The following is a 27,722-nucleotide window of genomic DNA, read 5'->3' on the forward strand; positions in this document are numbered from 1 at the left end:
GGGTTTTATGGAGAGGGTGGTATTGGCTTCCCCAAAAGAAATGTTTCAGCTTGAGATTTGAATAAAAATAATATAAGCAAGTAGTTACAGGATCCTTTTTTTGTGGTATTCACAAGTATAAATTCATTTGATTCTCATTATGACCTAATGGAATTGGTACAATTATCCTTACTTTATAGAAGGCAAGTAACTTGCCTGAAGTTATACAGATAGTAAATGGTAGAGGCAGGATTCAAACCCAGGCAAGTGGCTTTGATTGTGCTTTTAATGCACTCTGTGTCATCTCTCCTCAGTGAGTTGTTAAGGGAATGTTATAGGCAGATGTAATGACGTGTGTGAAGGCCTAGAAGTTAAAGAGTGCCTGTTGTGTTTAAAAACTTCAGGTCCACATGACTAAAGAATTGAGGTGGAGAGATAAGAGATAAATCTGGGGGGAAGAAATTAAGGGCCAATTCATGTAAGGCCTTGTATAAACAATATTTTAAAAATTGTCCCTTACCCAAAGATCATGGTGAACCACTAAAGATGAGATTTATGTCTTATAAAGATCACTGTTACTCAGGAAATGAATTGCAGGCAGGCATACTAGTTTGAAGACTGTTAACAGTAATGTAGGATTGAGATGAGTGCAGTCTGAACAAGATAATGATGGTGGATATGGAAGGAAGTGATGGATTTGAGAAGTATTTAAGAATTAGTAACAAGGAGAAGAGTGAGTCAAGAATGTATCCTAGGTCTTTTGGTTTGGACAGCTGGGTAGATGGCAGTGAAATTTATGGAGGTAGCACAGGAGGAGGAATTTGGGTAATGATTGGTTAGTTCCCTTTTGGCCATTTTGAGTTTGGGAAGCCTGTGGACCATACAAGAGGAAATGTCTTATGGCAGTTTTATATATGAATCTGAAACTTAGAAAATAGTTGAACCAGCTTATAAATGCTAAGTTTTGTGACTGGATAAGGTTGTGCAGGGAGTGTGTATAGAGACAACATATCTTGGACAAAAAGCCTGGAGAAAGTAAACATTTAAGGGATGGGCAGAATATATTTTTACTAATGCTGAATATTTTGTGTTTCATTTTAGAATGATGCTGAAACACTACAGAAGTGTCTTATTTTGTGCTATGAACTGTTGAAACAGATGTGCACTTCAACAGGTATAGGTGCAACCATGAATGGCATCATTGAATCTTTGGTATGTTGGTGCACTTTGAGGCTTTATTTTAGCTCGCGCCTTCATCATTTTATAAGTAATATGTTCCTTGGGGTTCAAAAGAATGAAAAGACGATTTTAAACATCTGATAAATATAAATGGTAAAAAAAGAAAAAGTAATACAGTGGCTGCTTCATATTGTGAGGATTAGATTAAGATAATGCATGTAAATGACCTGGTATATAAGTTATAATTATTCCTTTAGAAAATTTGAAAAAATTATTTTATGCTGGAAAGAGATGCAGAATATCTTCATTTTTTGAATAGTAAGAGGAAATACTGAGGTACATAAGGAATATTTAAGTACCAGAATCTTGCTGTGTAGAAAGACTGAGAAGAAGGTTACATTGTAAGCCCTGTGAAGGGAATTTGTTTATTATATATTTAAGGACTTTACTAAAGTAACCCTTCATAGGTAATCTCCATTTTACTGACCAGAGGGATATAAATACCACAAGCCTTTAGAACCACGTTGTCTGATAGAAATATAATGCAAACCACATGTAACTTTAAATTTTCTAGTAGCCACATTTAAAAATTAAAAAGAAATGTGAAATTAATTCTAATATACATTAATTTAAATATATTTTAATATATTTAACCCAGTATACCCCAAATATTATAATTTCATCATTTAATCAATATTTTATTGTGATATTTTACATTCTATTCTTCATACTAAGTCTTAAAGCACAATCTCAATCTGGACTAGTCATATTTCAAGTGTTCAGTAGCCACATGTGGTTAATGGCGACAGTATTAGACATGCAGCTTTAGAGTATTCTTTTTAATAGTGCTACTTATCCAAAGCAAATTTTGAATGTATCCAACCTCTTCCAGGATTCTCCCCAAATTGTTTTTACTTGGGATTAGTGAAAAACAGCCAATGAATGTGATCTAAAATCTAGTTCCTTGGATTGTCATGAGTTTCTAAATGTAGTAAAGAAAACCAATTATTGTTTATAACAGTCCAGAGCTGATTAAAACTAGATCTGTTAAACCGTTAGAATTTAGTTTTATTTTTAACAAAGCAGATGTCTAGTGAAAAGTGATACTGTTAAAGTTCTGCTTGTATACTTTATGTCTGGTTCTATTGCAAGAGAATGATAAATGATGGTATAATTAATTGCACAATTGAAGTAGTAAATATGAAGACTTACATATATATGTGGGGAAACACTATTGAGGGAAGAAAGAACACAAAATTGAATGGTCATAATGATTTTAAGTATATAAAAACAATCTTTCTAAAGATTGAAAGAGACTATAGAGGGATGTAAGTGAGTAAGATATTTAAATATAGGAGTTATAATATTTTAATGAAATTACTGTGCTTTAAATAAAAATCATATATTAAGTGAACAAATATTTATTGAACATCTATACACCCAGTGCTGGGGATAGAGTGCACATGGTGTACAGAACACATATAGACTGCCCTTTTTGGATCTTCCGGTCAAGTGAGGGGGGCATCAATCAAATAAACAAGTGAAAGCTTATGCCATTGATAGTTGCTATGAAGAAGAGCTTTATGGTCATATGTGAATTTATGATAATGAGATTTCATCTGTTTATGGAAGGTGACCTTGAGGTGATGTTTGAGTTAGACGTTAACTATGTGACAAAGAGGGAAGAATGATCTAGACCTACTCTCTTCAGTATGGTAGCCACCAGCCACATGTGGATATTAAAAACCTGTGGCTATTAAATCTAGTCCAAATATATATATATATTTATACATATTTATAAATGTAAAACTACATTGGGTTTCAAACACTTAGTACAGACAACAGAGATTATCTCAATTTTTTATAAACATGAAAAAAGCCACAGCTAAAAAACAAATCTCAATTTTTTAACATTGATTACATGTTGTATTGATAATATTTTGTCTATATTGAGTAAAATAAAATGTATTAAAATTAGTTTCATCTTTTTCTTTTCACTTTAATGTGGCTACTAAAAAAATTTTAAATGACATACTTGGCTTGCATTATATTTCTAGTGGACGGCACTGAATGGGAGGCGTTGAAATCAGCTCAATTGAATAAACAGAGAGCAAGAGATAGCATGGTATAAGGTGATACTGGGAAAGACTACAGAATGAGGTGTATCAAATATTATGTTAAGGGGAAGCCTTTGAGCTTTGGGAAGCCATTGAGTCAGTTTCGGCAGGTGGAGGGAAGGTATCTCATGATCAGACTATATTTTGCTCTGACTGTATTCTTCTGTTTTACTGATTTAATATTTACCTTTTTTTAAACCAAAAGTTGACTTTTTTGGGTTAATAGACTACATGGAAATGGAGTAGGTCTGCAAAATCATACAGAAATTTGCATTTTTTAAAATATACTATTGTAAATTTCTTATCCTAGTCAAAATTATTTTAATTTCTAATTCATTTTAGATTCTTCCTGGAATAATAAGTGTTCATCCTACAGTAAGAAATCTGGCTGTTTTGTGCTTGGGATGCTGTGGACTACAGAATCAGGACTTTGCAAGTAAACACTTTGTATTACTATTGCAGGTAGGATTTATCTTGTGATTAAAATCTTAATTATACTTCTTGAGATAAATACTCAATCTGTGGTGATTTTGCTAGTGTTATTAAGTTTAATTGATTCCAGGGCTTGTTGATGATGATGATTATGGATGACTTTTAAGGGCTCAGTTTTTATGTTTTGATTTTTTTGTTATTAAAACTTTTTTGTAGAAGAAAGATGAAATGTCAATTATTTAAGGTATTTAAAAAATTAATCATATAGCAAATATTTATTGAGTGTATATTATATGCCCAGCATTATTATAGACTTTAGAAAACAATAAGATAGGTAATGAAAAACATAAAAGTTGCTGTCCTAATGGAGCTTACATTTTAGAAGAGGAAATACACAATGAAAAATAAACAATATGTAGTATGTCAGATGGAAAAAAATAAAGCAGAGAAGGGGAATGAGGACTGGAAATAGGGAAAAGGAGCAGTTTGGTTTAGAAAGACCTCACTAATAAGTCAAAATTTGGGCTGTTACCAGAGGGAAGTGAGAATGAACTTTGTAGATCTGGGTAAGAGGTTACCAAAGAGAGGAAAGAGCAGGGGAAGGGGTCCATCAGTAGGACTCTGCTTCACATATTAAAGGAGCGGGAGCTCATATGGCTAGGCCAGATTGAGCAAAGAGGAGAATAGTAGGAGAAATGATTTGCAGGCAGCTGGTCATCCATGTCTTCTAGGGATTTCTAGTCTGTAAAGATGTAGCCTTCACAGTGAATGCGATGGGAAAGAATTGGTAGTTTTTATTTTCTTTTTTTTTAAAAAATTTATCTATTTATTTGGTTGTGTCGGGTCTTAGTAGCGGCATGTGGGATCTTTTGTTGTGGCATGGGCTCTTCATTGCAGCATGCAGCCTTCTCTCTAGTTGTGGTGTGCGGGCGTTGGAGCACACGGGCTCTCTAATTGTGGCCTGAGGGCTCTAGAACACAAGGGCTTAGTTGCCCCGCGGCATGTGGGATCTTAGTTCCCCAACCAGGGATCAAACCTGCATCCCCTGCATTGGAAGGTGGATTCTTAACCACTTGACCACCAGGGAAGTCCCAGAATTGGAAGATTTTGAGTAGGGGATTTTTATGCTGTGACTGATTATAGTGTTGGTTAGACCATGGGTTGGTTGGCAAACCTTTTTTCTAAAGGTCTAGAGAGTAAATATTGTAGACTTTGCAGGCCATATGGTCTGTCTCAACTGCTGCTTTGCTGTGGTAGTATGAAAACATCCATAGATGATACATAATTGAATAAGCGTAGTTGTAGATCAGTAAAACTTGTATTTATGGACACTGATACTTAAATTTCTTATAATTTTAGCATATAATGAGATATTATTTTTTAACCATTGAAAAATGTACAATTATTCCTAACTTGGAGGCTGTATAAAAACAGGCAACAAACTGGCCCATGAGTCATAGTTTGCAGATCCCTTATAGTAACTATAGGGATACAGTATGGAAGGAAGGATACTCATAAGGAAGCTATTGCAATAATCCAGGAAAGAGGTGATGATGACCTGGACCAGTGTTGTGATTATTGGGGTCATGAGAAGTGATGGTAATTTAAGTTTGAAGACAATGTCTATAGAATTTGCTGATAAATTTGATGTGACGTGTGAGAGAAAGAAGTGGAAGAAAACAGGATTTTGGCCAGAATAACTGGAAAGATGGAATTGCCCTTTCCTGTGATGGGGAAAACAGAATAACAGGTTTTACGGCAGATAGGTGAGGTAAGGAGTTCAGTTTTGGACATGGTAAGTTTGAAGTTTGAGGTACAAGTGGATATATTGAATAGGCATTTTTAAGTGGGTTTGGAGATAGGAGAGAGGCCCAGGCTGGGGAGAGGAATCTGGAAGTCTTTATTCTATAATAGTATCCAATGCCTAGAAACTGGATGTTACCTGACAAATGAGTATAGTTGGAGAGGAGATCTCAACTTTATAGTTCCCTAAGCCTCAGGTAACATTTAAGGTAAGAGAGATGAAAAGGAACCAGTAAAGACCAAGGTGAAGTTGATAGTTAGGGGAGAGTGTGATGTCCTAGAAGGCAAGTGAAGATGGTATTTTAGAGAGGCCAGGGTGACCTAACTGTCTAATGCTGGTGACAGGTTAATAAGGATTCATTGTTGACCATTTTTGGCAAGTAAGGAAGTGTTTGGTGACTTTCATGTGCCTTAGTTTATGCACAGGGCAAAGCCTGTTGGAGTGGTCCAAAGAGAATTATGGGAGAGGAATTGGAGACAGCCAGTGTATACTACTCTTTCAAGATTTTATTTTGTTAGGAGTAATGGAGAAATGGAGTGGTAGCAAGAGAGGATATGGGGTAAAAAGAGTTTTTGGTTTGGTTTGAATTATTTTAGGATGGAGAAAATTACAGCCTGTTTGAATCCTAATGAGAATGACCCATTTGAAAGGAAAAAAACAATATAGGGAAGAGAGGGCAGTTGCTAGAGTGCTACTGAGTAGACAAGAGGGGATTAAGTCTAGTGTATCAGTAGAATGCATTTGACTTTTTAACTCCTTTGGACATGTTTTTAACATTTTTGGGCCTAGTTTTATTTGGAAAATATACTTCCCTCCACCTCCCCCTGTAAAAAGACAGTGTGATTCATGTAGCCTCTTGGTGTTGTCAAACGTAATGGGGTAAAAAAGCTGCAAGGAATTTTAGTGCAAATTGCTTGCCAACAGGTGAATGGGAGTGCTTTGCATGTTCAACATGAAAATAACACATGACAACATGGATTATCATTTTTATGAAGATTATATTAAAAGACTCAACCAATAGTTGAATTTTCCCCCAACATAAAATCCTTATCTTGAAGCATCCTTTAATGTTGCATATGACATTGCCAAGAAAAAGAAAACATACAATTAGGGAGAAATTGGGGAAGTCATGTGTTCTGGAAATGGTCAAACTGTTTGTGACTTGTATCAAAGGAAGAAAATTAAACCATACTTTTGTCAAAAGGCAGTCCTCAGAAATTTCATTTTGTTGAAATTTCATTTTGTTGTAATTTCCTTTTTTGGAGTACTTGACATCTAATCAGTTCATTTAATGTGCAAGGATTAAATTCCTGACAGTGCTTTGTTTATATTTATCATCCCATGCTTGTTATCAGAGAAAAATTTCTATTATTGTGAGATCCTTTTGGAAACTTAGAATGTCAAGTATTATCTTTAAAATGGTGTACAGTTTCTTTTCAAAGAAACTGGAAGAAAAATCTTGGTACTTTGTCCAGATGAATCATTTATAGTGCTTGGCCATACATCTGGTTTTGCTCCAGGATGAATGAATGAATCTCCCTGTGTTATACAAAGTCATTACTATTTATATCAGCAGGTACTGGCATGAGTGATTCTGGTAGTAATTCTAAAGGGAGTCTTGTTTACTATTTTGAAATCTATTGGCTTTATAGGTGCCCAGGAAATAAAATACTACATTTTCAAAGAGGTTTTGCTAAGAAATTAAACCAGTAAGTTCTCTATTTCAATTTCCTGGTTTTCTAGAGGATGGGTCATTAAATGCTAGATTGACCCCTGGTCATTACTTTTTATTTAAGTGGAAGAAAAATCTTACTAGAAAATTTGATAGTGAAGGGTTCATTTATGTCTAGCTTATTAAGTATAGCGCTTTTTACTCTACAAATGAGGTAAAATGTTCATTAAGATACCCTATATACCATTATGAGTACTTCTGAAAAATTGTATTGAGAAGTTGTTGTTTTCAAGTAGAGGAGATTAGAGTTAGACAACTATATAAAATTTCTAGTACTGCAGCAAAAGAAATACCATAGAACTCTTTCCAAAGACACATAAATTCACTTGACTTTTAAAGATGAAATGTGGATTTTGATCCTTTTAATTTTTGCTGACATAACATCAATAATAAGTGTTTTGGTCATTTCAGACAGAAGAAATTAATATGAATTTAATGCTTACAAGTGTCCTGGAGCATTAGGAAGCTATTTAATACTAACTCATACCCCATTTGACGGAGCTATAGGAGCCTTGATACTGTTTGCTCCTATATAATTTTCTGTAGTGAAAAAGAATTGTCAAAATCAAGTTCATGTGAAAAATAAATGAATGTTTCTTATCAAGACCATTCCATAATTTTACCTTAATTTCAAATCAAAACAGTTAATAGCAGCCTTGTCATAGAATTAAAATTTTTAAAAATGAAAGTTTAGGGGCTTTCCTGGTGGCACAGTGGTTGAGAGTCCGCCTGCCAATGCAGGGGACACGGGTTTGTGCCCTGGTCTGGGAAGATCCCACATGCCGCGAAGCGGTTAGGCCTGTGAGCCATGGCCGCTGAGCCTGCGCGTCCGGAGCCTGTGCTCCACAACGGGAGAGGCCACAACAGTGAGAGGCCCGCGTACCACAAAAAAAAAAAAAAAAAAAAAAATGTGAATGATACCAGATACAAATGCAGTAAAATAAATTGTTTGTGGAATTTTGCCTATATTTTGACTGTTATTTTGAGGTGGGCTCTTATTAGGTCCTCAAAGGGGTTCGCAATCAAAAGAATTTAACCACTGAGTAGATTCAATTATTTATCTTTATAAAGGTATTTTCAGAGCTATCATTGGAAGATTTTAGATTAAGGGAAAAGAGCAGTATTTTGGGGGAGTAAGAAATCAGTTTTTTTTTTAATCAAGTTTTAGTAATAGAAATTGACTTAAGAAATATATCCACACTTGTTAGAAAGGCAGGAGAGGGAAATTATTTCATTTAGAAATCTTAAATAAATATCCAATATTGAGAGCTATTGCTAGCCAGTGAGGGACTGAGAAGGACAAGGAAAACCAAGATGCTGTTGAGAGTAGCATGTTTAGAATTTGTAGTGAATAGTCATGACAGTACATTCTTATAAATAAGCATTTGGCTTTGGCAGATTTGCAAGTCTTGCCATAAGAAAGTATGTAATAGATGTGTCTTGAAATTTCCTTCAAAGTTTTGTAATTTTGAGCCATTTTTCTCGATTCATTCATTTGACCAACTTGTGGGTGATTTTTCTTCATTCTGTGGGCTAAGCTGTATAGCCAAGTAGCTTATCAGTGACCAAAATTTAAGTGTATTAAAAAATATAGTAAATCTTTTCATAGTAGAAATATTCAGCTCTATTTTTTTCATGGCTTTGAAATTTGGTATGTAAGAATTTGGTTTTCTTAAGTCAGGATAGATTCATACAAGCTGCTGGGTTTTATGGATTCAGGATAGGCTCATAGAAACTGCTGGGTTTTATGGTTCACTTCCTTTTATAAAGAAGTCCAGTTCAATGAAAACTGAATTCACTATTAATGAAATCTGAATTTATTGAGCTAATAAGAAAAATTTCTTTAATGAAACTTGATAACCTAGAAGAGTATTGATGTTCCAATGAATGCTTTTCATTGGTTAGAATGTAATGTTTTTATCTTGATAGATGGCCCCAAACAATTGCAATATATTGAACAGTTTTTCTAGATCTTAAAAAAATAATAAAATCATAGTTAAACATATACTTTTTTGTATATAAAAGGAACAAATAATATAATTCAGCTTGACTTCAGGGATTTTTTTTGACTGAAGACAGAATTTTTCTGAAGGAAATATAAAATGTCATGGTATAAATAAAAAAATAACTAAAATAAACTTTTAAGTTTTAAAAAATATTTATATAGACTTGACACTGTTGTTGCAGTTCGATTAATAATAAGATATATGTTAATTTTATGTAGCATAAACAATAAAAATATACCTAATTTGCTTTTGGTGGGGCATGTTTCAATTTAGGTTTTGCAAATTGATGATGTGACAATAAAAATAAGTGCTTTAAAGGCAATCTTTGACCAACTGATGGCATTTGGATTTCAACCATTTAAAACGAAAAAAATCAAAGCTATTCAAAGTGAAGGTGCAGAAGTAAACAGTAATGAAGAGCAAGAGTCAAAAGAATCTGAAGAAGAGGCTGATACAGCCAAGAATGTTCTAAAACTACTTTCTGATTTTTTAGATAGCGAGGTAAGAAATAATCATAGCCCTATTATTGTGAAAGGTAATTGTCAGCATATATATGTTTATCCTCTTTGTAGTTTTTAGGCTGAAGTTTAAACTTGGCTAACATTTTTTTTAAATTTGCCTTTTGAATATTATAATTAAATCCTACTTTCACTTCTAATATATCTAATTTCTCACTATCAAATTACATTGTGTAGAGAATTGAAGTGTAAACAAAAATGAAATGACTGTTGGGGGGGGTTATTTTTTCATCTTTTTTCTCTGTCTTTGTGATCTGTGACTTACAAGTTTCCCCCCCAAGGGTCTTAAGAAATAATTTAAAATAATCTTACATTGGGTGGGTAGAAGTTCTAAGATATGATATGGGATTAGATCTCTTTCCTTAGGGTACTCATGAACTACATTTTTATAGCATATGTAAACATTTAAATTATAAAATTTTTATATTTTTTTGTTGAGGTGAAATTGACATTACATTAACAATTTTAGAGTGAACAATTCATTGACATTTAGTACATTAAAAATATAGTGTAACCACTGCCTCTGATTTTTAAAACATTTTCATTATCCCAAAAGGAAACTACCCATTAAGCAGTTGCTCCCTATTTCCCCTACCACCAGCCCCTAACAACTACCAATTTGCATTTTGTCTCTATGGATGTAACTCTTCTGGATATTTCCTATAAATGGAATCAGAAAATATGTGGCTTTGTGTCTGCTTTCTTTCACTTAGCTTGTTTTCAAGACTGTTGTGGCTTATATCACAAGCTTTCTTATGGCAGAATAATATTCCATTTTATGTATATACCAGAATTTGTTTAGCCATTCATCCATTGAAAGATATTTGGGCTGTTTCCACCTTTTGGCTATTGTGAATAGTGCTGCTATGAAGATGTATTTGTCTGAGTAGCTGTTTTCAATTCTTTGGGGTATATTTCTAGAAGTGGGGTTACTAGGTCATATATTAATCCTTTTTTGTTGTTTTTAGGATTTTACCCCTGATCCCTATCCCAACTAGTTAATTAATACATCCTCACATATTTATCTTTTTTTTTTTTTTTTTGAGTGAGAACATTTAAGTTCTCTCAGCAAATTTCAGTAATACAGTAGTGTTATCAGCTAGTCACCATGTTTTACATTTGGTGTCTAGAACTTATTCTTTTTTTTCTTTTCTTTTTTTTTTTTTTTTAGGTATAATAGAACTGATAGTATACCCTTTTCCATATTTCACCCACCCACCAGTCTGTGGCAACCATTTTTTCTACTCTGTTTCTATGAGTTTGACTTTTAAAAAGATTCTGCATATGTCATATCATGCAGTATTTGTCTGTCTTTGTCAGGCTATTTCACTTAGCATAATGTTCTCAGGGTCTACCCCTGTTGTTGCAAATGGCAGGATTTCCTTCCTTTTATGGCTGAATAATATTGCACTATATATCTCACATCTTCTTTATTCATTCATTGATTGATACGTGGGTTGTTTCCATATCTTAGCTCTTGTAAATAATGCTGCAATGAACATGGGCATGCAGATATCTCTTTGAGATTCTATTTTCATTTCCTTTGGATATATACACCCAAATTGGATTGTGTTTTTAATTTTTTGAGGAACTTCATTCTGCCTTCCAAAATGACTGTACCAGTTTACATTCCCACCAACACTGCACTAAGGTTCCCTTTTCTCCACATCCTTACCAACACTTCTCGTGTCTTTTTGATAAAGCCATTCTAACAGTGTGAGGTGATATCTCATTGTAGTATTGATTTGCGTTTCCCTGATGATTAGTGATATTGAGCAGCTTTTCATGTATCTGTCAGCCATTTGTATGTCTTCTTTGGAAAAATGTTTATCAATTCCTCTGACCATTTTTTAATCAAATTATTTGCTTTTTGCTATTGTGTTATATGAATTCTTTATATATAATTTTGGATATTAATCCCTTATCAGATATATAATTTGCAAATATTTTCTCCCATTCCATAGGTTGCTTTTTCATTTTGTTGATAGTTTCCTTTGCTGTGCAGAAGGTTTTCAGTTTGATATAGTCCCATGTGTTTATTTTTGCTTTTGTTACCTATGTTAAGGAGCTGACTATCCTGTTTTTTGGAGGTGTTTCATGATTTCATGTGGTAATTTCTTTAACTTTTTGAGGACTTGCCAAACTGTTTTCCATAGCAGCTGAACCATTTTACATTCCCACCAACAAAGAACAGGGTTCCATCCTTATCAACACTTGTTATTTTAAAATAATTTTGTTTTATTAATAAGAAAAAATTGTTAGTAAAAATTTTAGCCATCTTGTTTTGAATTGCCTTTCCCTAATAACTAATGATGAGTATCTACATGTGCTTTTTGGCTATTTGTATACCTTGTTTGGAGAAATATGTATTCAAATCCTTTGCTCATTTTTAAATTGGGGTGTCCTTCTGAATTCTTTATATATTCTGGGTAGTAGATCCTTATCAGATAACTGATATGCGGATATTTTCTCCTATAGGTTGTCTTTTCAGTTTGTTAATAATGTCCTTAGATTTTTAAAAAGTTTTAAATTTTGATGAAGACTAATTTATCTTTCCTTTTGCTGCTTGTGCTTTTGGTGTTATATCTAAGAATACATTGCCAAATCAAAAGTCATGAAAATTTATCTCTGTTTTCTTCTAAAAGTTTTACTCCTTTAGCTTTTAATTTAGGTGGATTGGTGCATTTTCAGCTAATATTTGTACATGGTGTGAGGTAGAGGTCCAACTTCATTGGTTTGCCTGTGGACATCCAGTTGTCTGAGCACCGTTAGTTGAAGAGACTATTCTTTTCCTATTGAATTGTTTTAGCACCATTGTGGAGGGTGAGAGAATCAATTGATCATAGGAATATGGGTTTATTTCTAGACTCTCAATTCTTTTCCATTGTTTGTGTCCACCCTTGTGCCATTACCTGACTGTTTTGATTCATGTAACTTCATAGTAAGTTTTGAAATCAGGAAGTTGAGTTTTCCAACTTTGGTTCTTTATTTTCAGTATTGTCTTGGCTATTTGGGGTATCTTGCAGTTCCTTATGAATTTGAGGATTGGCTTTTCCATTTCTGGAAAAAAGTCTATTGGAATTTTGATAGGGATTGCATTGAATATGTAGATTGCATTGGGCAGTATTGCCATCTTAATGTTATGTTTTCCAATCCATGAACTAGAATATCTTTACATTTATTTAGGTCATTTTTAATTTCTTTCAGAAATGGTATATAGTTTTCAGGGTACATGTTTTTTACTTCCTTGATGAAATTTATTCCTATATATTTTATTTTGGTTGCTATTGTAAATGGAATTGTTTTCTTAATTTCCTTTTTTGGATTGTTCATTCTTGTTGTATAGAAACTCAACTGTTTTGTGTGTGGATTTGATTTCATATCCTGCAACTTGGCTGCATTCATTTGTTAGCTCTTGTACAATAGTTTCCGTGTGTGTGTGTGTGTATTCTTTGGGATTTTTTCTATAAGACCAAGTCATCTGTGAAGAGACAGTTTTAATTCTTCCTTTGCAATTTGAATGTCTTTTATTTGTTTTTCTTGCCTAATTTCTCTGGCTAGAACTTGCTGTACAGTCTTGAATAGCAGTGGTTAAAGCAGGCATCCTTGTCTTGTTTCTGATCTTAGGGGGAAAGTTTTCAGTCTTTAACCATTGAGTATGATGTAGAAGTTATCTTCTGTGTTTTTTTTTTCCAGTCATAAAAGCATGTTTAATTTTGTCAAATGGTTTTTCTACATCAATTGAAATGATTATTATTATTTTTTTTTTTGCCGTACGCGGGCCTCTCACTGTTGTGGCCTCTCCCTGTTGTGGCCTCTCCCGTTGCGGAGCACAGGCTCCGGATGTGCAGGCTCAGCGGCCATGGCTCACAGGCCTAGCCGCTCCGTGGCATGTGGGATCTTCCCAGACCGGGGCACGAACCTGTGTCCCCTGTATTGGCAGGCGGACTCTCAACCACTGTGCCACCAGGGAAGCCCATGATTTTTTTTTTAATTGCTATGGTACATTACATTGCTTGATTTTCTTATGTTGAACCACCCTTGCATTCCTTGGATAAATCCCACTTGGTTATGGTGTATAATCTTTTTAATATGTTGTTGGATTCCATTTGCTAGTAATTTATTAAAGATTTTTACATCTGTATTCATACGGGAAATTGGTCTGTAGTTTCCTTGTATTGGTCTTTGTCTGCCTTTGGCATCAGTGTAATACTGACCTCATAAACTGAGATAGGAGTTGTTTTCTCCTCTTCTATTGTTTTCGAAGACTTTGAGAAAGATTGGTGTCAAGTCTTCTTTAAATATTTGGTAGAATTTACTAGTGAACACATCTGGTCTTGGACTTTTCTTTTGGAGAGGTTTCTAATTTCCTTATTCAATCTGTTTATTGTTATAGGTCTGTTCAGATTTTCTGTTTCTTCTTGAGTCTGTTTTTGTAATTTGTGTGTTTCTAGGAACTGGTTCATTTCATCTAGGTTGTTTAATTTGTTGGTATTCAGTTCTTATTATTCGTTTATAATCCTTTTTATTTCTGTAAGGTCAGTTGTAATGTTGCTGCTTTTATTTCTGATTTTAGTTGTTTGCATCGTCTTTTTTTCTTTGTTAGTCTAACTCAAGGTTTTTCAATTGTGTTCATCTTTTCAAAGAACCAACTTCTGGTTTCATTGATTCTCTCCGGCCCACCCCCGATTTTCTATCTCTTTTTTAGTTCTTTAAAGTGTAAAGTTATTGATTTGAGATTTTTTTTTTAAATGTAGGCATTTACTGCTATAAATTTCCCTCTGAACACTGTTTTCGATGCACACCATAAGTTTTTGTTTGTTGCATTTTCATTTTTATTCATCTAATTATTTTCTTTTTTTTTTTTTGGCTGCTTTGGGTCTTTGTTATTGTGCTCAGGCTTTCTCTAGATGCAGCGAGCGGGGGCTACTCTTCGTTGTGGTACGCGGGCTTCTCATTGTGGTGTCTTCTCTTGTTGCAAGCTCGGGCTCTAGGCACGCATGCTTCAGTAGTTTTAGCTTGCAGGCTCAGTAGTTGTGGCTTATGGGCTCTAGAGTGCAGGCTCAGTAGTTGTGGCACACAGGCTTAGTTGCTCTGTGGCATGTGGGATCTTCCCAGACCAGGGCTCGAACCCATGTCCCCAGCATTGACAGGCGGATTCTTAACCATTGCACCACCAGGGAAGCCCCCATCTAATTATTTTCTAATTTCCATTTTGATGACTTCTTTGACCTTTGGTGTGTAAGAAGAGTGTATTGTTTAATTTACAGACTTGTGAATTTTACAGTTTTCGTCTCTTGTTGCTTTTCAGGTGTATTCCATTGTAGTTGGAGAAGATATTTTGTATAATGTCATTCTTTATGAATTTATTAAGACTTGTTTTGGGCCTAATATAGCCTCTGTTCTTGAGAATGTTCCATGTGCACCTGAAGAACGTGTAGTCTGCTATTTTGGGGTGGAGTGTTCTATATGTTTGGTAGTTCTAGTTCGTTTATGGTGGTGTTCAAGTCCTCTATTTCCTTATTGGTCTGTCTAGTTGTTCTATCTATTACAGAAAGTGGAGTATTGAAGTCTTCAGTTATTATTATAGAGCTGTCTATTTCTCCCTGCAATTCTGTCAGTGTATGTTCATATATTTTGGGGCTCTGTTGTTTGTTGTGTATATGTTTATAATTATCTCTTTGATGGATTGACCTTTTTTAAATCAATATTTAATGTCTTTTGTATATTGTAACAGTTTTTTACTTCACATTTGGACTGCAGAATAGTGGAAATAAGTCCTTCCTTATCAGTATTTTCTTTTTTCTTTATTGGAGTATAATTGTATCAGTATTTTCTAAAATTTTGAGTTATTAGCCAAGTGATAGACTGACTTCTCATTGGCAGTTGTCCAGTGCTGTGGGCTTGCTGACATTGCATAGATGGAAAACTGTTGCACATGAAAACTGTTTGACAGTAGATGAATGGTTTTTGTTTTTTTAAATAGTGCAGGTACTTTAATCTTCTTTTGGCTAAACTAGATTCTGTGGCTTTGATTTTATTTTTGTCATAAACACTAAAAAATCTTGACTTCCTTGACTGTCCTCTGGACCATAAATAATAGTTTTTCACATGCTTTAAAGACTTGCAGTCCTGTCCCAATTAAAATTCCCATATTAGAAATTTTTTAAAAGACAGAGGGCATGCAGCCTTTGGAGTTGGAGACTTAAAGATTTGTGTTCTGGTAATGTCTGTGAATCTTCAATAAGGTATTTACTGTCTCTGTCCTGTTTCCTTATCTTTAAAATGGAAATAATGATGCCTATTCAGTGGGATAATTCTTTAATTTAGTCAACAAATATTTGAGAGCTATTTATGTGCCAGTCATTTTATGCTCTTGAGAGTTCAATGCTGATTGGAACAAAGTCTCTGCTCTCATGGTTGTTGTGAGCCCTAAATGAGTTTGTATGTGGAAAGCACATGCCAGTACCCTGGCACTTATTAATCTTATCAACCTCTACATTTTTCTTCTTATTTTTGAGTTTTGAAAAATTTCTGAAATAGTTCTTGTATCTGCTCATTCCTCTGTTTTTCCTCCTGTCCCCTCTAGTTTAGACTTGTCTTTCATTCCCAGATTATGGCCTGTCTAGATAATTTTCCTGAAATCTCATTCAAATCTTATCTCCCTACCCTTTCAAAAATCTTCAACCATATTTCTTTACCTAATTTTCGAGGTCTCTCTAATCTGATCACTGAGCAAACTTACTTTCCATCAATAATAATAATCACTGACATTTGTTGAGGATTTACTGTGTAGATAGCACTCCTTAGAGCTTTACATGTATTATTTCTTTGTGTTTTTTGATAAGTAGTTTTATTATCCCTTTTTTTTTTGTATATGGAAAAAGTGAGGCACAAAGAAGTTAAGTAATATGCACAGGATCAGATCATGCAGCTAGGAAGTGTCAGAGGCTTGAATTTAATTCAGGCTCAATAACCAATATTTTTAATTACTACTCTTATACCTGTACCTGCATTTGAATACCACTACATCTTTTCCATCTTCTTCTCTAGGTTTGTTTTGGTTTCTCTTTCTAGGAATGCCTTTTTCTACTTGTACACGTTCTAGTCACATTTTACCTATTATTCACACACATTGCCACACCCACCTCTGGAGCTTTCATTTATAGGCACCTCTGATGGCAGAGACCATTACTGAAGGTTTTCTATATCTTAGCACCATGATCAGTGTTTAATACATATAGTTTTGATTTCTGGTTTCACAATATTATAAGATCTTTTGGTTTTTCTAAAGAGTTTAAAAGGAATTGAAGTTTTCATAGCTAGACTAATAATTTGTCACATAGCCTTAACCTAAAAGGAAAAAACAAAATCTTTTTATATGCCTTTAAAATAATTCATAATAACAGGAATGATTTTGGATAGTTTATATACAAATACTTATTTTGGGCTACAATGTAAGGCTTAAAAAGGAAATACAAATAAAAAATTTCTTTTAAATGAAAGTCATTTTTAATAGGTGTCTGAACTCAGGACAGGAGCTGCAGAAGGACTAGCCAAGCTGATGTTCTCTGGGCTTTTGGTCAGCAGCAGGATTCTTTCTCGTCTTGTCTTGTTATGGTACAATCCTGTGACTGAAGAGGATGTTCGACTTCGACATTGCCTAGGCGTGTTCTTCCCAATGTTTGCTTATGCAAGCAGGTATTTAGTCATATCGATAAATCAAAATCTAACTTGAAGTTAAATTCAGGCTCCCTATGAGTCATATCTATAGTATTTTGTTGTTAATGTTCTTTTTCTTCAGTGGTAAGTGAAGAACTTACTTAGATTCTATCTACCTGAATCATTTGGCTCTTTCCTAGATGAATATGTACTCTATCTTGGTGGGGTGCATTTAATATATAATGTTGTTGCTGCTTTTTAAAGAATCATGTTTTTTCTTTGCCAACATACCTCAAATTGTTTTTCAATAGGACTAACCAGGAATGTTTTGAAGAAGCCTTTCTTCCAACTCTACAAATACTGGCCAATGCCCCTGCATCTTCTCCTTTAGCTGAAATAGACATCACTAATGTTGCTGAGTTACTTGTAGATTTGACAAGGCCAAGTGGATTAAATCCTCAGGCCAAGAATTCCCAAGATTATCAGGTAGGTGAGTATGTTAGCCTGTGGATGGTCTAGGGATGGTAACTAGCATGCTTTGGTAAAATAACCCCTCTCACAGATTCTTTGAAATAGTGAGAAGCTACGTATAGATCTTGAGATTTCTAGTTTATATGGTAGCACATAACACAAAGCAAGAAAAAGAAAAAGATCTTTTGCAACTATGTGGGTGGACCTAGAGGGTATTATGCTTTGTGAAGTAAGTCAGAGAAAGACAAATACTCTGTTATCACTTACATGCAAACCCTAAAAAGTAAAACAAATGAATGAATATAACAAAACAGACACACAGTTATAGAGGACAAACTAGTGGTTACTAGTAGGGAAGGGGAGGGGAGAGGGACAAGATAGAGATAGGAGATTAAGAGACATAAACTACTATGTATAAAATAAACTACAAGGATTACTGTACAAGGATTACTGTACAGCACAGGGAAATGTAGCCATTTTTTTATAATAACTTGAAATGGAGTATAATCTATAAAAATATTGAATCACTCTCTTGTGCACCTGAAACTAATATAATATTGTAGATCAATTATAATTTTTTAAAAAATCTTTTGGGAAATGGGGAGATAATCATATAAAAATAGAAGTAATCAGTGCTAACATTTTTGCTACTGAAAAGAAGTTACCGAAAATTCATCATCCTTACTACCCCCTCCCCACCTAGTTCTGGCTGTTAATCATTCTGAATAATGACCTGTTATGTAGGACTCATTGAGTCCTCAGTTGTTGGCTTACCTGCTCTGTTTCTGATACAAGGAAGGAGAATTCAAAGATTGAAACTCACCTCAGGCTTAGTTTTGTTTTTAATTCAAAGAAGATATAGTAAGTGCATACTCTCCCACAAATTACATGTAGCTGGTTTTTAACCCTTTAATATCATTTGAGCAAACATTCACCATATTGAAAATTAATGTGTTAATTATTTCAGATGCCAGCTGATTAAGTTGAAAATATTGGTCTTCTGTTTTGTTACTTAGTGACTGCATACTTCATTTGAGTTACTATGTTACATGTTATTGGAAATAAGATTACAATGGATATTAAGGCAAAATATAGTAAGGGTCAGTGATATAGCTACTAAGTGCTTTAGCGCTTTAGAAGATGGCAGGTTTCATGTGGTATGGGTGATGAGTACAGCATTACTAGTTTTAAATCTCATTGAGTAAAATTCACTTAGACCTTGTTGGGATTTGGGGAGTGGTTTGGATAGAGAGAAAGACTTTTAGTAAAGGTGATTAAATGTAGCTGGTAGTACAAGTCATGTTGGGGAACTGTGGAAAAAAATCTGTCAGCTAAGGATCCTGACAGGGATCCTTAGGGAAGAACATTAGGATAGGGAATTCGGAGTTGACTCTGTTTGCAGGGCGTATAATGAAAGGGTATAATGAAAGGGTTAATGGGATGACAGTTACTTATTAGGCAGATTAATTTGGTGGTCAGTTTCATTAGGTGAGGTGAATTGGTAAGAGGAATAGGGAGAGAATATTAATAAAGAGGGCAGTTAAAAGTTGATATAATTAGGAGATAAAAGCTTACAGAAAAAGAATAATATTAGTAGTAGTAGTAGACAGAAAAAAGTAGTAGAAATTGACATAGAAAAAAAATTACGGGTAGAAAAGCCTAGAAGAACGAACTTTGTGTGAGGCAAGGGAGATGGAGGAATCCAAGATAACTCTGAGGTCCTAAGTGTGGGTGACAGAAGACTTCAAAGAAGCTGTTGACATTAGGGCGTACTCTCATGATCAGCATCTTGGAGGAGTGAGGGAAATAGATTCGGCAGAGGAAGAAGTTGAACTGTCATGCAGTCTTTTTTTTTTTTTTTTTGTGGTACACGGGCCTCTCACTGTTGTGGCCTCTCCTGTTGCGGAGCACAGGCTCCAGATGCGCAGGCTCAGTAGCCATGGCTCATGAATCTAGCCGCTCCGTGGCATGTGGGATCTTCCTGGACTGGGGCACGAACCCGTGTCCCCTGCATCGGCAGGCTGACTCTCAACCACTGCGCCACCAGGGAAGCCCTGTCATGCAGTCTTAAGGTCCCAGCTGATCTCACAGAAGTTCCAGAATTGGGATAGTTCTTTGCTTTGTCCAGAATTGAAACAAGGCTAGGCTGTTGTACCTGTACATCTGCCAGTTATTGAATGTGGACTAACCGTTGCGGGGAAGGTGTGACCTTAGGCAGAGCCCGTTGTCTTCAGCTTGGATCAGTTCTGCACCTGGGAACTTTTAGCCTCCATAACTCGTGGTAGCCTGGAGAATGAATGGTCAGTAGTAAAGCAGATGGATCTGAGCCCTGTACCATGGCATCCACTCTACAAGAAGGGGAGCTCACATGGGGAGGACTATGATAATTTTGTTTTAGACATTTTGGATTATGTCAAGATAATTAGTTGGAAATGATAGATGTGTCAGACTGTATTGTAATCATACCATTTCAATTGACAAGGATTTTTCTCTTGATTTTCCAGGCCTTGACAGTTCATGACAATCTGGCTATAAAAATTTGCAATGAGATCCTAACATGTCCATATTCACCAGAAATTCGGGTCTATACGAAAGCCTTGAGTTCTTTAGAACTCACTAGCAGTCTTGCTAAAGATCTTCTGGTTCTGCTGAATGAGATTCTGGAGGTAAGTAGTTTCTAGTTACTCTTAATGTGTATAAATTTTTATCAAAGTAGAATTTACATGATTCTATTAATTTATGCATACATTAGTATGCTGTGACTTTGTTCATTTGAAGTAAATATTTCCTTCATAAATTTAATAGAATTTTTAGAATGTTGTATTATCAGTATATAGCATTTTTGAAAGAAGATTAGAAAATGCTGCATTAAAAAAAGTTTTCTGTTACAGCAAGTAAAAGATAGAATGTGTGTGAGAGCTTTGGAGAAAATCAAGGTTCAGTTAGAAAAAGGAAATAAAGAACATGGTGACCAAGTTGTAGCGGCACAGGATGACAACACAACTACAGCTGTTTTTCAAAGTGAAGATGGTAATGACATACTAACCTGAGTATTTTTAAGATTCTGTCCTTTTCATCTTTACTGAGATACATTGTTTTCCTCCTCTAACATATATGTGATTGTATGTCAGAAATGGAAGAAAAGTTTTTCTAATTAAATCCCCTCAGGAAAGTGTATTACTGAGAAGTGTTCACTCACCATATAACCATGCATACTATGTTCCTAAGAGTTTTGTTTGCTTATTTTCCAGTGTTCACATTTTTTTGGAACACTTATTTATGATAAATTTTCAATAGCTGCTATTGGGACTGGTTGTCTTTGATTTGATCATTTAAAGTATTTCATGAGGCTACTTTTAATTTAGTTCATTAATAATTGTAGTATTTCCTTTAATAGAAAACAACAAAGAAGTATATATAACTCCTGTCAAGGATGTAAAAGCAACCCGAATGAAATCCACTCAGCAAAAGACCAACAGAGGTAATATATGGATTGACTAGCTTTTTTTAAAATAAATTTATTTATTTATTTAATTATTTAGTTTTGGTTGCATTAGATTCTTCGTTGCTGCACATGGGCTTTCTCCAGTTGCAGCGAGTGGGGGCTTCTCTTGTTGCGGAGCACGAGCTTGAGGCATGTGGGCTTCAGCAGTTGTTGTGGGCTCAGTAGTTGCGGTGTGCAGGCTCTAGAGTGCAGGCTCAGTAGTTGTGGCGCCCGGGCTTAGTTGCTCTGCGGCATGTGGGATCTTCCCAGACCAGGGATTAAACCCGTGTTTCCTGCATTGGCAGGCAGATTCTTTTTTTTTTTTTTTCAATTTATTTATTTATTTTTGGCTACATTGGGTCTTCATTGCTGCGTGCAGGCTTTTCTCTAGTTGCGTCGAGTGGGGGCTACTTTTCGTTGCAGTGTGTGGGGTTCTCATTGTGGTGTCTTCTCGTTGTGGAGCATGGGCTGTAGGCGCGCGAGCTTCAGTAGTTGTGGCTTGCAGGCTCTAGAGCGCAGGCTCAGTAGTTGTGGCACACGGGCTTAGTTGCTCCATGGCATGTGGGATATTCCTGGACCAGGGCTTGAACCCGTGTTGCCCACATTGGTGGGTGGATTCTTAACCCCTGCGCCACCAGGGAAGTCCCCTGGATTGACTAACCTTATAACAAAACTTTTCAGTTTTGTTATCCAGTGAAATACTTTGTTTCCTTAGATAGGTATAAAGATCATTCATTGTCTTCAGTATCCTTAACTTTCTTTTTGATTTGTTTTAGCTGATATTAGGTTTTGCTTTGTGTCTAAAAGACATCAGTGTTGCTTCAAGTGCTTTTGATTGAAAGAAATATGATGCAAAAGATCATACTGCAAAGGACTATTTGGGTTAAATTAAGATTTTTATTATCAAATGATGAACAATGATTTTATATTTATATTATCAGTTGTTTGTGGTCTGTCCTTTATATGATTAAGCATTTTTGTCCCTTTTATCCTCCTAGTATATTTCTGGGCTTCTGTTTTCCGTTTTATTTCATATTTTCCCAACATAAATTTATTTTCAAAGGGATATCCAACAATAGGGGATTTGCTGGAATAAAGTAAATGTTGACTATTAGGGGATCACTTAGAAAAAAAAATGTGAAATTCAAGGTCTTTTTAATCTTTTATTATTTTCTTATTACAAAAGCAATGCATGCTTATTACAGAAGAATCAGAAAACACATCCAAGCAAACTAATCAAAAGAATGCTAATAATTCCACCTATGAACCAACCATTATTTTAATCCTTGAAAAATATTTTTTGAGGCCCTTTTCTGTGTAGACTTAATTTTTTTCTAAATGGAAAAAAGTAATATTGTTTTGTAGCCAATCAGTTATTTAAATGCTAATTGCTGGCTAACTGTTTCACATTAGTCCCATATTGTTGGATGTTTTCTTGGGTATAACTGCATTAGAAGTTTACTAGCAAATATGTACAGTTGGAAGAAAACAGAAAGAAAAAGTCTCACTTGAATAAGTAGGGTATATAAATTTCAACCAAATGATCATACTGAATAATCTGCTTTTGATCAGATTGCTTTTAATCAGGTATAAGAACTACACCTCTTTTTTTTTTTTAATAGCTCAAACTTCATTTATATATGCTGTTTTATTATCATAAATGAGCATCACAGGCCACTTCACTGCTTAACCTTGTGAATTTCTAGCTAGAATTTTTGTAACCCCCCAGCATATAAAGGGCTTTAATTTTTATACTGAAATGTTTTAGAACACACATTTGAATTGACCATGTATATGTTCGAATATTTTATAATAAACTATACCTTACTGATTAAAGTTCTATTTATTTAGGATCTGTTTTATGGGCTTAATATCTCTTTTTAACCTTAATTTTCATTAGGTTCTCCATATACCTTGTGCTATGAGGTACTTTCTTTATATAACATTTTTCACATGCTTCTTTCCCCCAAATAAATTTAACAAAATTTGCCACCTATAACTCAATTTCCATCTTTTCCCTTGCCTATTATAAGAGAAATTACAAAAGAAATTAGTAAAATTTTGATCTTGCTGGGGTTCCTTTTCTCCATGGTGTTGATCATTTGTATCAAGGTGGCTGGGAACTAGGAGGAAAGGGTGTTGAAGAGGGAAAAATAAAGGATTTGGGTAGCCCAGAAAACAGGTTAAAAATGAGCAATTGATAATAGATTTTGATAATGATTTATATACTGTCTTTAAGGACGGAGAAAAGTGATAGCTTCAGCTAGAACGAACAGGAGACGTCAGACTGTTGAGGCTGAGGCTGACTCTGAAAGGTATGCCATGCACATCTGCAATATGTAAAGAGGTTTATCGTCATTTAAAAAAAAATGTCTAGAAGTAAAAAAAAAAAAAATTGTAGTTTGTTTATACTGTGATTATTTAACAAGATAATCCGTGAAAATTTACAGCTTTTTAGATTATGTATCTAAGAGCATTTGACTTCCTCTGGCTTGTGTGCTTTTCCTGTTCGTTGACATGGCTTTTAGTACTAGGTAGTTATCTTTATGTTCTTTCAAATTGTATTTCCATGTATTCCTCTAATTATAAGATCATGTATGTATGACTTCTCTGAACTTGAATTTGCAAACTATTGAGATTCAGATTTTCTACATTTATAATGATAGAATAATTCTGCCTATAATTTGGATGATATTAGTTATATAGTTTATTTTTGGTTTCTGCCAATAAGCCATTGTTGGAAGCTGTTTACAGCTGTCTTGCATTCATTCATTCATAGGTAAAATGTATATATTTTCAGTTTATAACTTTAGATCAAGTTTTAATTAAAGTATCTTTTGGGGAAACTTGCTGTTTACAGTGTTTTAAGAATGTATTGCCTAAATAAATAGAACTTATTTTTTCACTACTTGAGTTTCCAAAAAAACTCTTGGGCAGTTGTTATGGTTCCTGTTTAATTACAAGCTTCATTATAGAAGTTTGGGTTTTTGTTTTTTTCTGTATAATACCAGGTTCCATGTAGATATAAAAAAAAATTAGTTAGGTTTTCCATCGTTCACTTTGCTGGATAGCCAATCGGTGTTTTTTGGTTTTGAGATTTTAGTTTTAAGCTTAATGGAATCAGGATATCAATCACACACGGATAGAATGACAGAAACAAAGTTTTATTTATAAATAAACTGGTTTTAAAGCTTGTATTTAAATTGGTGTATTTCAACATCTGTTTAGTGATCATGAAGTTCCAGAGCCAGAATCAGAAATGAAGATGAGACTACCAAGACGAGCAAAGACGGCAGCACTAGAAAAAAGTAAACTTAACCTTGCATAATTTCTCAGTGAAGATAAAAATTAGAAGATATGATGGAGGTGGAGTCCTTTGAAAAATGTCCTTTAAAATTATATTCATTTCTTTGCTTTAATAAAGTTACCCTTGTATGAAAATTAGAAGAAGTCTGATTCTTGTAGAACTTCCTGCTGTGTGATTCCACATTACTTTAGCCTGTATTGAAGCAGTGAGACAGCGTCCATCAGTGTGCTCCACAGACCATCTCCATCAGTCATGGATTTAATCAGAATCTAAGGTGGGCCCAGGAACCTGCTTTTTAACAGCCTTCCCAGGTGATGCTTATGAGTTCTCACATTTAAAATCGTGGCATTATAGACAACTTTTAAATGTAACTAGCTGGTAACTTGCATTTGAAAAGTTTGACTTAGATGTGGCAGATCCAACATAGATAAAAACACCTCAGAACACATTTTAAAAACGACATCTTAAGGGCAAATGAAGTACCACAAACTGGCTAGAGAGGAGCTTACTTCCAGGAAAGACTAGTATAATGAACCAAAGTCCCCAGCATCCAAGTTCAACAGTTATCATTTTGATAATTTTGTGATTCTTACACTTAAAAATATTTTGATAATGCTACATGCATGAGTAATTTTTTTCATAGAATGTTTGCATAAGACCCCAAGTTTGCTTATGTTGCGATGGTTCCTGGGTTAGGGAAATGTTCACATATACATATTAATCATGGAGTTCTCTATGTTTTTGGCATAACAAAATATTTATTGTGGGTAATAGAAAATACTAGTAGGAAAAGAATGTGACAGGAAGTCCACTATATACTAATGTGTGAATGAGCACTATTTCTTCACTGTAAATTTATTTTCTGAATTGGCACTGGCCTGACTTAAGAAACTTAAAACTGTGTCAAATCAGTCCTCTTTCCTTCTGTAACTCCCAACCAAACACCTTTTACTCCTCTGATAATCATCTCTATTATTCAGAACAGAAATACCCTAACATCGGATCTAATACATTGGTTTTAATAATAATTGTGCTTTTTTAGGTTTATTTACCAGAGGCCATTTAAGGTGATGTTCTAAGATGGAGCTAAAGTAAGAATGCTGTGCTTTTTTGAGCCAAATTGCTACATTACATATGTATATGTGCTTTATAAAACTTAGAAATATAAAAGGAGTCTGAAGGTTACAAAGAATGCTTATTAAGAAAAAGGAAAAGGCAGATATGGTGGTGATATAAAACAATGAAAAATAGATGATTGTTTCTCATTCTGTTGGCTCTGTGTCTTTTCCTGTGCTTCAAATTCCTTACGTAAGCCTTTTTGTTAAATCCCTGTCTTTTTAAAAATAATTTGGGGGTTGGGGTAGGCTGGGAGAAATAAGGACTTAGAAGGTACACAAAATGTGCCATAAGTAAAAGTCTTTAGAAACACACTAAACTAAATCCCATTTACCCCACAGCCAGGCAATCCAAAGGGAAGGAGCCATGTGCTTACATACTTTACATGGACCACCATACCAAAGCTTTCCTTCTCAGCCATGGGAAAAATTAAGCATCAGACTTTGAGTATTCTTACTATTCAAGTTTTGGACACAATCACACAAGCCAATCACAAAAGCTATGCTTTTGTACTACTAAAGTGGTAAGGAATATTATCCTCATTTTAAGACATCCCTTTACACTTTAAAATAAATGGCTAAAATACAGTAAAATCAATGGATGTAAATCCATTTACCATTTTTCATTCAAAATGGATAACTTAAAAAAACCAAACAGTATTCTTATCTGCAAGAGGCACAGATTTGCTGAAGAGTCAACATGCAATTGTGCCATTGCTCTTAAAACCCAGACTTCATAGGTTTAAAAGTACAGAGAAATAACTGATCAGTTCAAATTCTCCTTATGAATGGAAACATGCTACTTGATGATAAACTATGATCAATTTTTCTATACATATATAACTTTGAAAGAGATATACTTCTAAGAGATACCTTTGCCTTTTACCAATTTGCTTCGAGGTAGTTGGTATCCACCTGTTATACAACTGTTCATGGGTCAGGTAATCACAAATCTTTACAATACTAGCCTTCTAAATCTCACAATGCATTATATATTAAGACATTGTGCACGGAAATAAAACTGGGGACAATTATATATTTAAACTTAGGGAGTAAAAAATTCACAAAATACCATTAAAAAGAGAAACTTCAAAAATCCATTTGTACTGCAAAATTCCACAATGGTCTGGTGTAAAACATGTAAAAAGACATACAAAGAATATAATCAAAATGATTAATGCTAATGATTTAATATATAGACAAATCACAAGACTAGAAATATTTCAAAATCAATCGATAAATGCTTATCAGCAGGAAGAATGTTGATGTACAAAATAAGGATAGTGCAAGAAGAACTGCAATCTATTTCTCTTCACTTTTGAGATTTTGGTTATGAACTGTACAGCTCGCTAGGGATGCTGCTGTCAAATTCAGATTCCATTCAATGGGACGATTAAGGCACATCTTAATGGGGCTCAAAGGGCAACTTGCTGTATTCCCATCAGACAAATTCACTTTCTCATCAGTTTTCACTTGTAGCATGCTGGAAAAAAAAAAGTGTAAAGCACTTTAGTTTTTACTTTAATTTCAAAGAAACTATCAACCTTGTAAAAGAAAATTCAGTAGTTTTATTGTTCAGACCTCTAAACAATAGAGATGATTGATGGGTTTTCTTTAGCTCGTCTCCTTAATGAACTGAATTCAACACAGGTAATTGAGAGGTCACTCAGATACCACTGGACAAAATTAGCATATACAGATTTCATCAGTGTACATCAGAAAGGATATTTAACCTACTGAGCTTGGCTGGATTCAACCTTTCTTTTAACTTTTCCTTTAACGTGCCAGGATCACAGCCTCTTTGAGACAAGAAGGAATTAACCTTTGTTGAATGCCTACCATATTCTAGGCACATTCACATGCATAATCTCAAATTTCATAACCACCAAGCAAGGTTGGTATACTGTAAGCTCATA

The 27,722-nt window shown here is 34.5% G+C and overlaps 2 protein-coding genes across 6 annotated transcripts in view; one reads left to right on the top strand and one right to left on the bottom strand.

Moving 5' to 3' along the window:
• The window catches only part of NCAPG (non-SMC condensin I complex subunit G), a 47,345-nt gene extending 21,432 nt beyond the window's left edge, over positions 1 to 25,913 (top strand). For all 3 annotated transcript variants that reach the window (XM_030864302.2, XM_060299195.2, XM_060299196.2), the window contains exons 12-21: positions 1,081 to 1,191; positions 3,618 to 3,737; positions 9,523 to 9,750; positions 17,287 to 17,468; positions 17,741 to 17,915; positions 20,405 to 20,566; positions 20,792 to 20,930; positions 21,298 to 21,381; positions 23,624 to 23,699; positions 24,613 to 25,913. In XM_030864302.2, the coding sequence (XP_030720162.1) occupies positions 1,081 to 1,191; positions 3,618 to 3,737; positions 9,523 to 9,750; positions 17,287 to 17,468; positions 17,741 to 17,915; positions 20,405 to 20,566; positions 20,792 to 20,930; positions 21,298 to 21,381; positions 23,624 to 23,699; positions 24,613 to 24,712 (1,377 nt within the window). In that variant the 3' untranslated portion in view covers positions 24,713 to 25,913. The remainder of the gene's footprint in view (positions 1 to 1,080; positions 1,192 to 3,617; positions 3,738 to 9,522; positions 9,751 to 17,286; positions 17,469 to 17,740; positions 17,916 to 20,404; positions 20,567 to 20,791; positions 20,931 to 21,297; positions 21,382 to 23,623; positions 23,700 to 24,612) is intronic.
• The window catches only part of LCORL (ligand dependent nuclear receptor corepressor like), a 171,031-nt gene continuing 165,649 nt past the window's right edge, over positions 22,341 to 27,722 (bottom strand). For 2 of the 3 annotated variants that reach the window (XM_030864299.2, XM_060299187.1), the window contains one exon: positions 27,147 to 27,289. In XM_030864299.2, the coding sequence (XP_030720159.2) occupies positions 27,276 to 27,289 (14 nt within the window). In that variant the 3' untranslated portion in view covers positions 27,147 to 27,275. Of the gene's footprint in view, positions 27,290 to 27,722 lie in introns of all 3 variants that reach the window. The other variant, XM_030864296.3, reaches the window with a different exon arrangement.

Source organism: Globicephala melas, chromosome 5 (assembly GCF_963455315.2).
Source record: "Globicephala melas chromosome 5, mGloMel1.2, whole genome shotgun sequence".
In the NCBI taxonomy this organism is placed as follows: Eukaryota; Metazoa; Chordata; class Mammalia; order Artiodactyla; family Delphinidae; genus Globicephala; species Globicephala melas.